We start from the raw sequence: 11,761 nt of genomic DNA on the forward strand, positions 1-11,761 counted from the left end.
GACAAAAGAGTATCCCCATCCCTGCCGCCAATGGATTGGAATAGCCATTGATCCTTCAAAGCAACGGATCTCAGCACCCAGAACTCAATCTTTTTCCAGGATCAAATCGTGAACTCCTTTCGAGTCATCTTCACCTAGGATCACGAGGTAATCTCACAGCAAATCCTCCTTGACGTCGGGCATCGACAGTAAGACGAGCGCCGTAGTCAGCTTGAATATGGGTCCAGATTCATGATGTAGAATCTTAGAGTGCTAGTTCGAGTGGATGCCCCTCTCTCAAAAGATGTAATGTTCCATTGAATCGTACGACAGTGAGATGCTAAAAGTTTGCATCCGGGTCTCACCAAGCCTTTCTAGCCTTTTTGAGACATATACTACCCGATTAAGCATACTTCAGCTGCACCTGCAATGTCAGACGCTCTCGCCGAATAGATTCACTTATTGGGGTGCACATCTGTTTGTACTAATTGTAGGCCTTGTAAATAAGTATGAGAGAATTTCAGGGACCACGTAAGCATAACTTGTTATTTCTAAGTCAACAAAAAGCTATAACAAAAGAGTCCGATGACTCAGCATATCAGTATCTCTATCAAAATTGAAGGCCCAAATCATTATTACAGGGTTCATCGCTGCGACAGGAGCCTCAGCAAACTGCATCCAACGCTTGGGGCTGGGGCATTATTTATGAGAGAGTTAGAGGCTCTTATTTCAGTGTAGGAAACCATTTTGAGAGGTGAGCAGTTCTGTCAGGCGGATCCGAGAAGCTTAGAAGGGTACAAGTTGAAGGGGGTTGAAAACATTGCTTGTCGAATAACATTGGTTGAAGGATTCAAGGCGCCAGACCCTTTTCGCATTCTGAGTTAGCCAATCACGTGGCATTTTCCATATTACGCCGCAGTAGCTAAAACTTTTCAAGATGGGGAAAGAATGAAAAGGATAATCCAACATCTCTGAAGTCATTACATAAATGAACGTATAATAGAGTTATGTAAGGTGGGCAATTGACTTCTGCTTAGATCATGGGTTTTGGCACACAGTTTGAATGAAGCACTTCTTATAACCCTGACCCCGTCTACTGGCTATCTCTTTCTTGATTGTCTACTCTATTACGCTCCAAAAACACCTCTAATATAAACTCTAACACCTAAAACTCAGCGCCAGCTTGAATGGTATAGGTCTTCTCTGTCTGCTTGACTACAGTAACCTCAACTCCCCAGCCAGGAACCAGGGACAGCGTTCCATCGTTCTTGTCGTAGACACTATCAGTACCACAGCCACCTGATCCTGGGGTTACATCCAGAACACGGACAGGACCATAGCCTGTCTTGACCGAGGTGTCAACCGTGTAGAGCAAGACACCGGGGGCGCAGACGCCTGAGTCAAGACCCTCCGGTATACGGGCCTCTGCGACAAGTGCTGAGGTTTGGTTCACGGCGACGACAACGGCTTTGATGTCATTGTCAGAAGTCTTCAGCTCTAGTGGAGTAAGAGTGTGCTGAGTAGTTCCTCGCTCCGATACACAGTCAATAGACTTGTCATTGATCCAACCCAGGCGCCACTTATCCCAGGCGAAGAAATCGGGGCCAATGCCAGAGACGTCCCCCATGGCACTCCAGCCACCGACGTAGTAACCCAGGCCAAGATTCTCAAACGGGTAGAAGTCAGCCAAGCACATGGTGTGTCCCGTTTCGTGAGCCAATGCAATCCAGCTTTTCGGCCCCCAAGTTGTTACTGCGTCGGTTCCAACGGTGACGGTCTTCCTGGCAACATTATCACCCTGTCTGGTGTTGGCTCGTGTAACAAAGGTGATGGATCGAGAGATTCCTCTGCCACCGGCGCTATTTACGGGAACAACGTAGAGGACATCCGACTCGGGGGGTGGGGGGCGAGTGCCTTTGGCCGTATAGGCGTCGAGAGCATCCTGGATGTATTCTTGATGTTCTGCCCACGTGAGACCTCACTCCCAGCCATAAGATGCAGCAGATGTGGGCATGCGGTAGAACTTGGACAGATCAGCCGTGACATGGAAAGACAGAGCCCCGTGAGAGGCCTGCTTGTACCATTCGGCTGTTTGGGGGACCACGGCGTCGTAGAGCGATTGGGGGGTTTCACCCTGAGCAGGTTCGGCATCGGAAAAGTCGACAAAGATCATGAAGCCGTTGAGAGTTCCGGTGCTTGGGGCACAGTCCCCATTGTAGTTGAAGCCGACACTTAGATCCACGTTGTCAATGGCAGCCAACTTGCAAGTGGTTTTCGACTTAGGGGGTGCTGGCTTGCAGGCAGCAGCGCTGGTTACAGCAAGCCAAAGAATAGAACGAAACAGAATCTTCATGATTAGTGAGCTGGATTGGAAAGAGGGCGAGATGGCAAGTGAAGGGAGAACAGTTCCATGACTTGTACACTGGGGCATCCTTATACTATCCTCATTCTCAGCTTGTGAGGCCCATCGTGCACTGCCAACTCGCTGTTTTACCAGCGTTGTCAATTACACGAGATTTACCAACTGGCAAGTCTCAATTGAATCGTCAGCGCGTTTCAGCTCCGCCAGCCACTGTGAGCGAACTTCGGGGCTCACGTCAGCGGGTCAGTCGCCTTCTCCGGTGTCCACTTCTCTGATTGGCTAGTATAAGCCTCTGTACAGGGTCTGAAGACATTATTATGGAGTCGCCATCATCAATCATCCAGATAGAACAATTTCTTTTCTGACGCTACGCCACGGGGCCATTCAAGCACAGCCCCTTTAGCTCAAGGCTCTCTATGGGGCTCAGTGGAGCTGGCCGAGCTATGCTGTGCCGCCAGTGGTGCTAGCTTTCGGTTAGATGGCGTGATTTCATTTGGGACGGTCTATCCGCAGGTGAAAGCATTTGTTAGATAACTGTGAAATGAGCAGTAAAAGGCTGCTGGTGATTGAGGTCAGAGCTACCAAGCGGCTGAACATGACATCAGCTGTCATCATGTCACTGCCTCACGCAAATGGTGACATGGACAGATCCCGAGGTTAGTTTTGGAACTTCGGCCTTCGTAGTTTTGGTGTAGGAAAGGAAGCACATTGAACATCATGAGCCCACATGATTGACAGCTACAATGATAAAAAGGGTACGATATCCCGCCGTTGTATCTATCATCATCACTATCAACCCTTCAACAATCAACACAGCTCACGCACAACCCTCCAATCTTTGGTTCTTTCAACTTGAGACCTTGTCTTTGCTTCAACCTTCTTTACTCATCCTTTACACCATCTATGATGCGCTACTCCTATGCTCTTCTTGCCTTTGCCGTCACGGCTCTGGCACTTCCTACCAACAAGCCCGCCGACGATGGTAAATGGGTTCCTGGCAAATACGAAGGCAAGGGAGCCCACTTTGACGATGGTAAGTGGGCTGCCGAGAAATATGATAAGAGAAACGATGATGGGTCCTGGCACTCCGGCAAGTACGAGGGCGAAGGTACTGGCCACGATAATGGCAAGTGGACGCCTACCAAGTACCCCGGTGACAAGTCCAAGATCAAGAGGAACGACGATGGCTCCTGGAAGCCTGGAAAATACGAGGGTGAGGGCAACAATTTTGATGATGGCAAGTGGACTCCTGGTAAGTACGAGGGCAAGGGAACTGGTTTTGATGACAGCAAGTGGAGGAGCAACTAGACAGTCTCTTGTCTGAAGATGGATTGATGCTGGTTCTAAGTGTATATATTTCTCATTTTATTCGGAAAACTCATTGTCTTTGACCATTCTGATTCTTCCTTTTTCTCGATATAGCGAATATAAAATTAACTCACTTCATTTTTATCACTATTAAAAATATCATTCTTATGCTGTTTTGAGGGATTATACTAACCTATGATTCCGGGATCAATTGCTTTCCTCGCCTGACATAGAAAGGAGCTGGAGGCACTTGTCGCAAGGCGGATGGCTATAATAACCCTATTGCAAAAAGGGTCATCAGTTCCAGCCAGTCTGGCTACAACGCCTCGTTAGGCTAACCTTTATGCATGACCGCCTTGGTCCCCTTGGAAAGAGACTTCAATGCTTCCAGAACTGACTCTGGTGAGCTGCTGTGATGCCTTCTGATCCGTTTTACGAGATATTCCGATTGCGACCCGGCCTCAAGCACCGTCTTTTAGCGTCTTCGAGACGCATGGGGTAGAGGGGCCAGTCTCCTCCTCAACTGGCGTTGGAGTCCGTAGCTGCACATCAAGTTTCGAGACCACATGTTCCGGATCAAGTGGAACAAGCCCGGCACCTCTGAAAGCTGCTTTGATATTTTCCTCTGTCATAGTGGCCTCAAATGCGGCATAAAAAGCCGGAAAGAACTCGGTCTTGGAAACGTGGGTTATAGAGCATCGGATCAGATGCTCGATTTCCCGGCCATATGCCTGCTTAAGCATGGAAAAGCACCCGACATCAAGAGACTGAAGTAAATGAGACGAATGAGGCGGCATACAAAGCGTGATGATCTTGTTCTCCTTACAATATGTCTCAAAGTCGACCGAGTGGTGGCTATCGTGGCCATCAAGGACCAGAAGACGATAGCGACTATTGGATCGCTTGACTGTAGACCGGTCAAACTGCTTTAGTCACTCGAGGCCCGTCTCATTGTTAGTCCAGCCATTTTGGGATGTTGCAATAGTCCAATCGCCTGGGAGGTTGTTTTCTCGGTACCAGTTGGCGAGGTGATACTGGCCCGAACCTATAATGAACGGCGGGATCGCTCGACCTTCCGCATTGATCGCTTGAATTACTGTAACCCATTCCCGATTTCCAGGCTGCACTGATTTTGGCTTTCCACGCCTCTCTGCACTTGTGGCTACTTTGCCGGTTGAAATCATACCGATCATAAAGTCAGTCTCGTCAAAGTTATAGATATCATCCATATGTATACCATATTTTGCAATCATGTTCTGCACGAGCTCAAACCACTTGTGAATAACAGTTGGATCTTCACATCTGGCTCTCTGATATTAATATCTCCGCTGGAAACGCATCTTAAGCTCTGCGTTGTGGCCTGATAAAATTGATAATCCAGCGCTTGCCGACTTGTAACGCATCGCGATCAGCAAGGACTCAGGAGTCGATTAGCCATTTCTTCCACAATAGAGATCTGGGAAGGAAATCCTCGCGAATCTATATCTGAAATATACCGAAGTAATGTCTGCTCCTCTAGATTGGATAGCTTCCGCGAGTTTGCCATAATATCATGTCGTGATTGAATACCGTTCTTTCGGTTACTGAGTATTACGATTTTGGCCAATTCGCTTATCGGGCCAACTCGTTTATTATATACGTTAAAATGTTATTAACATGATACTTAATTACTCTAATCAAACGTGCCTAATACTATGCCAACATCTATTTCTAGTTTATGCCTAATAGCGCTTTGAAGAAATAATCCGGACCTTAGCCCCTAGTCTGTCTAACCCACCGTCCACCCTACAATTGACCTGCCGTTCCCGCTGCACGATAATCCATCTATTCCACTTCACTCAGCCTTCTGTCGAACTACTGATATCATGTCGATGGCTTACTCAAACCTCCATCATTTCATAACCAGGATCCTCCAGATGCCTGAACGCATCGGATTGACGTGACCCGCCAACCTTCACAACACCGCTTGACCTCTTAGTCTTTTCGTGCTCAACAGAGCATGAACTAGATTTGATCCTTCCAATGACAAGAGAAAAGCACGGGAGCATGATGGGGATACAACCGGCGATGATCCCAAGTACCGGCTCGGTAGTTGTGAGCATGATTCCGTAAGCGGCACCGAAGGTCCAGTCGGTATAGTCTATATTGCGGTATACCCACACTCGAAGGCCTGTTAGGCCGCAGATACTAAACGAAAAGGTCAACATGGATGTCGCCGTGGGATATAAAATAATTCACCAGAAACCCAGCCCGAAAAGCACCGTCAATTTCCACTTCTTATTTCGTTCAAGATTCATTCTCCAGAATATTGGAAGGGGTAAGACCACGCAGCTGACATCAAAGAAAAGAGCGATCAGGGTGACAGCGAGCCAGAACGATACAAGATCGCCGCACTTCCCTGGCACAGAGAAGTCATACACTAAGGCCAAAGGTCGGCAAATGGTAAAATATGCTGTCATCTGGGCGACCATAAAGAGAGCGAGACTGACGAGCTGCACATAGCAGATGTACCGTATCCACCTGTGAGGGAAGAGATGGAGATAGAATTCGGTGATGGACATTTTGACCATGGTAGTAGCGAGCATCATTATCGCAGACATGATGAAGTTGGCCTGGTATCTAGTTAGTTTAGCTTTTCCTCATTTGCTGAATAGGAGAGGATTCATACTTGGCTTACATATCGAACGACAGCGAGGTGCTGCTCAGGCACTAAGTCGGCACGATGGACACCAAGCTTACCCTGCGTCACAACTACAGACTATCAGTCGTTGAAGGTGAAAAGCGAAGACATAACGTACTAGAAAGCGCAAAACTGAGCGTTGCAAACACTGAGATCTTCTTTTCGTTAGTGTTGAATAGATGGTTGATGGTGCGTGGTCTCTCACATATGCGACGACCATGAGGTAATCGTTGATCTGCCAGGGGGTTACTTTGATCCATCGCGCCCATAGCCGGCAGCATATCGCGGTCGTCGCTATCACTAAGTCAAAGATATAAACACCGAGTTGAATATGCTGCAACGATGTCGTGAGCATTATGCCTTGACTCAACAGTTCTGCAGCTTCATCGGTCAAGATGCTGGAGGAGGCAGGACTATAATAGCGCCAAGCACGTAGTACAGCCGTTGGAACAGCTCCAGGCATGGCAAGGCCTCTGTGTTCACTTCTTTCGCTGCTAACCAAGGCATTGGCGTGCACAATCTCCTTGAAGGCAAATTCTTGACACAATCAAGGAAGCGGGGTAACAGGTTGGCGTATGGCATGTCACTGATACATTTGCCATGTTGTTGGAATGACATGTGAAGGTAAGAAGGGTTGGACTTACTACCTGCGGCCTGAGTTTGCAGCCCAGCTCAAGTCAATGTGGTCGATTTAGCAACCATGCTTGGGCAGCAGCAAGCCTGACGGGATCGAATGGTCGAATTAGATGGTCCGAATCGATATTAGCTGGCTATAGTTCCGACATCTCACGGAGTTTCATGACTCGCTGGGTCCACTTGCATCTTACAGTATATTCTAGTATGTAACTAAGCTCTTCTGGCAGAGCTACGAGTTCCGGGTTTCTCCAAATATAGCAGTATCTGCTCGTCAAGCTCCCGTTACACTTAGTCACACCAAGCCTCCTTGCCTACGGTAAGGCTACAGCTCACCAAGTGGATGCATCACTATCCAGGTTTCTGGTAACTTGGAAGAGTATATGATATGGTGGTTAATAGCTAGAAGGTGCTAAGAGATACGAAAGAAAGTCGCGTTGCAGGCCATCAACACCAAGTCCTTCCAAATATGAATATGCCGACATGGCGCAAAGCTTGACCTTGGAGAGTATGTCACTGCCGTTGCATTTTATTTCCTGTCAATCAAGATATTTGACAACTCTATATTTCTCATTCGGAACGCCTGGCCTACAACGGACCAGCTCCACCAGTGTTCAATGGCCGAACCGGGTGGAAGTGATTTCGCCTTCGCGACTTTGCCTCACGCCGCGTGGCGATCTATGACGTATAGGATCCTCACAGTCATATCCTCGATCTCGACAAATTACTCTAGACTTGACTCGTTTGGTGATCAAGGAATATGGAGAGCTCGCTCTATGCCCTTGATCATCTGAGAAGGCGTCAGCTTCCTAGCAACACCAAACGAACGACTTCGGTAGCTAGTGGCAAACAGTGGGGAGCTCGGAAGCTATTTCCTACATACCTGTGTACCAAACGACACTTTGTTCATAGATCTGCCAAAGCATGGATTCCGAACGACAGGCTAACTCAAACCTCATCAAGGGTGCGAAAAGCTGTGTCCACCTAGGCTTACATCACTAAGCTGATTTTGGCTGCTTCAGCATCGTCAGCCACTTGACCAACAATGACGACAGTTTCAGTGGCGTCCCTCTTGAACTGCCGAGCCTAGTGGACCTTGGCGGGCGCTGCCTCCTGCAATCTTGCATTAGGCCAGCTTTTTGGGCTATCTGTCTGTTGTCTTAGGTTCAAATATTAGTGATTCCGAGGTGACGGTACGCTTGCATACCCCGCAGCTCTAGCCCATTCCCTATTTTATGGGTATGACTACGACTGTTAAAGTGTGATAGGTCGGCGGCAACGGCGGAAGCTTGTTTTAATGAATACTGTACACTACGTCTCGCAGTCCAAAGTAAAAGCTAAAGCTTAAGTGAAGCCACAGGAGGTGATTGATTTCAAGCATAGCTTCAATGATGCAGCTCAACTGAGAAACCATCCATTCACCTATAGAATACATAGAGACAGAAAGTTAGGATAGTGAGTTAGATTGGCCAGTCTCAACAACGGCCAGTTTACGCCCCAGAATATTAGAACTGTTATCAATAAAATATTTGGACTTGCATGAATATCCTAAGATTTGTTGGTGCATGAGTAGGGATGACATGATTTCTAGCCCACTCGAGATGATAGGTGACAAACCAAACCTGCTGTTTTTAACAATATGTTGTTTCCTGAACCGGGCAAGCTAATAAAAACCTATAAGTCATTCTTTACTTTCTTATAGTAGGGGGCAGCAAGGGTGGAATGAACTTTACTGTGAGAAGGGTCACAGCCCAAGGCCTCTTTTCTTAGAATCATGAGCTTGCATCCTGGACCCCGAACATTTTATCGGCAGAAAATTACTGAACGGACATCATGCATATGTATCACAAGACACACCAAGCGAACCTGACCGAATCCGATCGAATATATCGTATGAAGTCAAGGGAAATGAGTACCCACCGGCTGTCAAGTTGCCCCAGGCTTAAGCCAGAAACACGGACAGTTTTCTCTGAAAAACAGGTTCATTGTTTAGTCAAGACCGATATCGTAGGTCTGACCACAATCTTGACGATAACTTCGAACGAGCGGAGTTGAAGGTGCAGTGGAGATTTTACAAGTGGTTGGTGTCAGTATAATTGTCGCTGTGCCATTACGGAGATAATGGTATGTGATGTCGAGATGCGATCTTGGTATCACTGGGAAAATCTGAGGATCGAGGTGTTCTGACACTGATTTATACATGTGCCATTTGCTTTGTATACTGAAGACATTCTCGCGTTATAGGGTTAAGGTAATCAGCATTAACAAAGCTCGTCATCATCATGACGAACGTCTAAGCGTCCCTGGATTCTGCGTTCAAAGAATCTTTCATGTACCAAAGAAAGACATAGAGGAAGGGTCCAAAAGGGTTAACTGGTACTATCCTACTTCCAAAACTGTCCTGGAAAAAGACTATCAAGACTGCTGTTGATCTAATACGGATAAGTTAAAAATGGGAATCATGAGAAGAGGCTGACCAAGGGACTGACGTAGAAAATTAGCACATCTTGGTCCCTTTTCAACCACCTGCAGACAATAGTTACGATAGTAGCCAGCCTGCTTTCTCTTGCCTCGTTTAACCAAGGTAGCATAACTTGATTATCTTCAGCAGGGCTTGCTAAGCCCAAGAGAAATGGATTGTTGCGTCTTCCCGTTATGTGCTACTAGTACTGCTTTGTTCCAAATGTATCGTCAATCTTTGGTATATTATATCATATTATATCATATTGTATAGAGTCAAAGTAAAGCAAGGCAACTCAATGTCATGCCCACGCATTGTTTAGGCCCCTGAAGCATTCTTAATTTTATTCCTCTAGAACCCGCCTGCAGTGAGCGAGACACCGACGGGGCATCTGGGTCTGTATCAAGAGGACCATAAGCTGTTGACCGGCCGCGGGTACGCTCCACAAACTCAATCACCCCGGATAATGAAATTCTTAGCTTGTACACATGTAAAAGCCGAGTAAGAAAGAAAAATCGCACAGTGGAGAGGAAGAGACTCGTGGCGTAGACAGAAACACATACAAAGGGATTCCTCGGTTGCGCGATGTTACATATGGCTTTACATGCCACACTAGCTAAGATTCTCTATACCAGAATAGGAATGGTTGAACGGCTATCAGCAGTTAATGATTCATCATTGATACCTCCGGGCTAAAGGAAGTCATCAGGCGACAGACTGTAGGCTGCACGAGTTGCGATGAGCGGTTGAGGTGCCAGCTCTACTCTCCTGCAGGTGGGCGCATCCTACATGTTGTTAGACGCAAAGGATGCTGGTATGCTTGATATTTTGCAAGTATCTGAAATTTTAAGGCCACAATCCGTGGCGAATAATACGTTAGTTAAAAGTCAAAGCGAGCGACCCCGCAATTCGTCGCCACAAAGCTTTGGCTCCTGAACGGGGACCTGCTCCGAGGCCTTTGATAGGAGAGAGCTTGGAAAAAAAGCAATAGATGGCGCTGGGTCATTCCAAAAGACATTAACAGGCACGGAGAAGAATAGTTATGTCTGCAGGATTTCTGAGCCTCGTAACAGGCTACCCACCTTATACGGCCTCATTTTAATCCTAGGACAGCTGCACCAGGCTCTAAACAGATTGGAAGACAAAGGAGGAATGTCCAGATCAATGGCTGGGCTAAACTCAAATGTTGATGATACTGATGCTATGCTTGGGTTCATCAATGGGACATTGAGGAAATTGAAAGATACAAGAAGGCCAGGTTGGGCGTGGGGGTATTTATTACATTAGTTAAGAAACTTCTGCGATAAATACATCCATGAATTCGATACAATTAGTAATTTTTTGTTCTTGCGTCATGTTTTCCGGCATCGTATTCAACTGCGCCAAGTAATATCCAAAGAGCCGTCTGCTCTTGGGCGCCACTCTCATCTCGCAAAACGAGTAGGTAGGTCATAAGGCAGATGGTAATCATGATGGATCAGCATATCAGAGACAAAACTGCTTGTGCTTTAATCGAGCTGATTAGGCTAGAATAATCTCGGTGCTCCGCGAGTTAGCACGACGGTAATGAGCAATTTATGCATAACGGCTGAATGACAAATACATTAATTCCCCTCATCGGGGCTAAGAGGGCACTAGAATTTTAATAGAATGATGTACATTCATAATATGTACCTCATGGTTGATCGCTATTGGCTGAACGACATAATAGGCCATCTCAAGAAATTGGCAAACCTGAGCATTAAACACGTTGTGACCGAGCGTTATGCGGCCGCCCTGCAGTAAAGGATGTAGCTTGGCCATAAACCACTCATAACAGGACACCTATAGTATGTAGATTGATTATGATCGGGATGCTCGGGTTAGTTCTGAGTAATATCCATCAACGTCGAGATTCCCTGCCATAATCCGAGCTACATGACTCTGAAGGTTGACTTCTCAACGTCAACCCGTAGTAGCCTTGTGCCTCGAATAGCACTTATCGACTACTACCATATCTCGGATATTAATTAGGTGCCAGTGTTGTCTGTTCGTTTACCGAAGGTGGCCGGTGCCGGTAATTAGGAAGTCATTGCTCACGTTGTTATTATTTGTCGTGTACTATGAAGTGGAAAGACGTATTAGCTTCATTACTTGATTATCTAACAGTGATTTCAGGTTGACAATTTGAAATGAGAACACAAATGTGGTCAACAGTAAGTAGGTGAAGAAGTTGACATACATAAGAACAAGAAGAAGTATGAAAGACATCTGTCCTACAAAAGTCATCAACAATCGTTTCCTCGAATTATTTCACAGTCCTAACATATCATAGCATGATGATATTTCCGAACGTTCG

At 46.6% G+C, this 11,761-nt stretch overlaps 3 protein-coding genes across 3 annotated transcripts; 1 reads left to right on the forward strand and 2 right to left on the reverse strand.

Moving 5' to 3' along the window:
- Positions 1-1,144: 1,144 nt before the first annotated feature.
- Positions 1,145-2,332, reverse strand: FOXG_16157 (uncharacterized protein; the record flags this gene model as incomplete). The annotated part of the gene is made up of 2 exons (XM_018396245.1): positions 1,145-1,838; positions 1,962-2,332. 2 exons carry the CDS (start codon positions 2,330-2,332, stop codon positions 1,145-1,147), a joined length of 1,065 nt encoding a protein of 354 aa, XP_018256764.1.
- Positions 2,333-3,068: 736 nt separating this feature from the next.
- FOXG_16158 (uncharacterized protein) lies at positions 3,069-3,769 on the forward strand. The gene has a single exon (XM_018396246.1). The coding sequence runs from the start codon at positions 3,261-3,263 to the stop codon at positions 3,663-3,665; it is 405 nt and encodes a 134-aa protein (XP_018256765.1). The 5' UTR covers positions 3,069-3,260; the 3' UTR covers positions 3,666-3,769.
- A 1,760-nt stretch (positions 3,770-5,529) lies between these two features.
- FOXG_16159 (uncharacterized protein) lies at positions 5,530-6,610 on the reverse strand (the record flags this gene model as incomplete). The annotated part of the gene is made up of 4 exons (XM_018396247.1): positions 5,530-5,836; positions 5,888-6,261; positions 6,327-6,400; positions 6,448-6,610. 4 exons carry the CDS (start codon positions 6,608-6,610, stop codon positions 5,530-5,532), a joined length of 918 nt encoding a protein of 305 aa, XP_018256766.1.
- Between the last annotated feature and the right edge of the window lie 5,151 nt (positions 6,611-11,761).

Source organism: Fusarium oxysporum, chromosome 3 (genome assembly GCF_000149955.1).
Source record: "Fusarium oxysporum f. sp. lycopersici 4287 chromosome 3, whole genome shotgun sequence".
In the NCBI taxonomy this organism is placed as follows: Eukaryota; Fungi; Ascomycota; class Sordariomycetes; order Hypocreales; family Nectriaceae; genus Fusarium; species Fusarium oxysporum.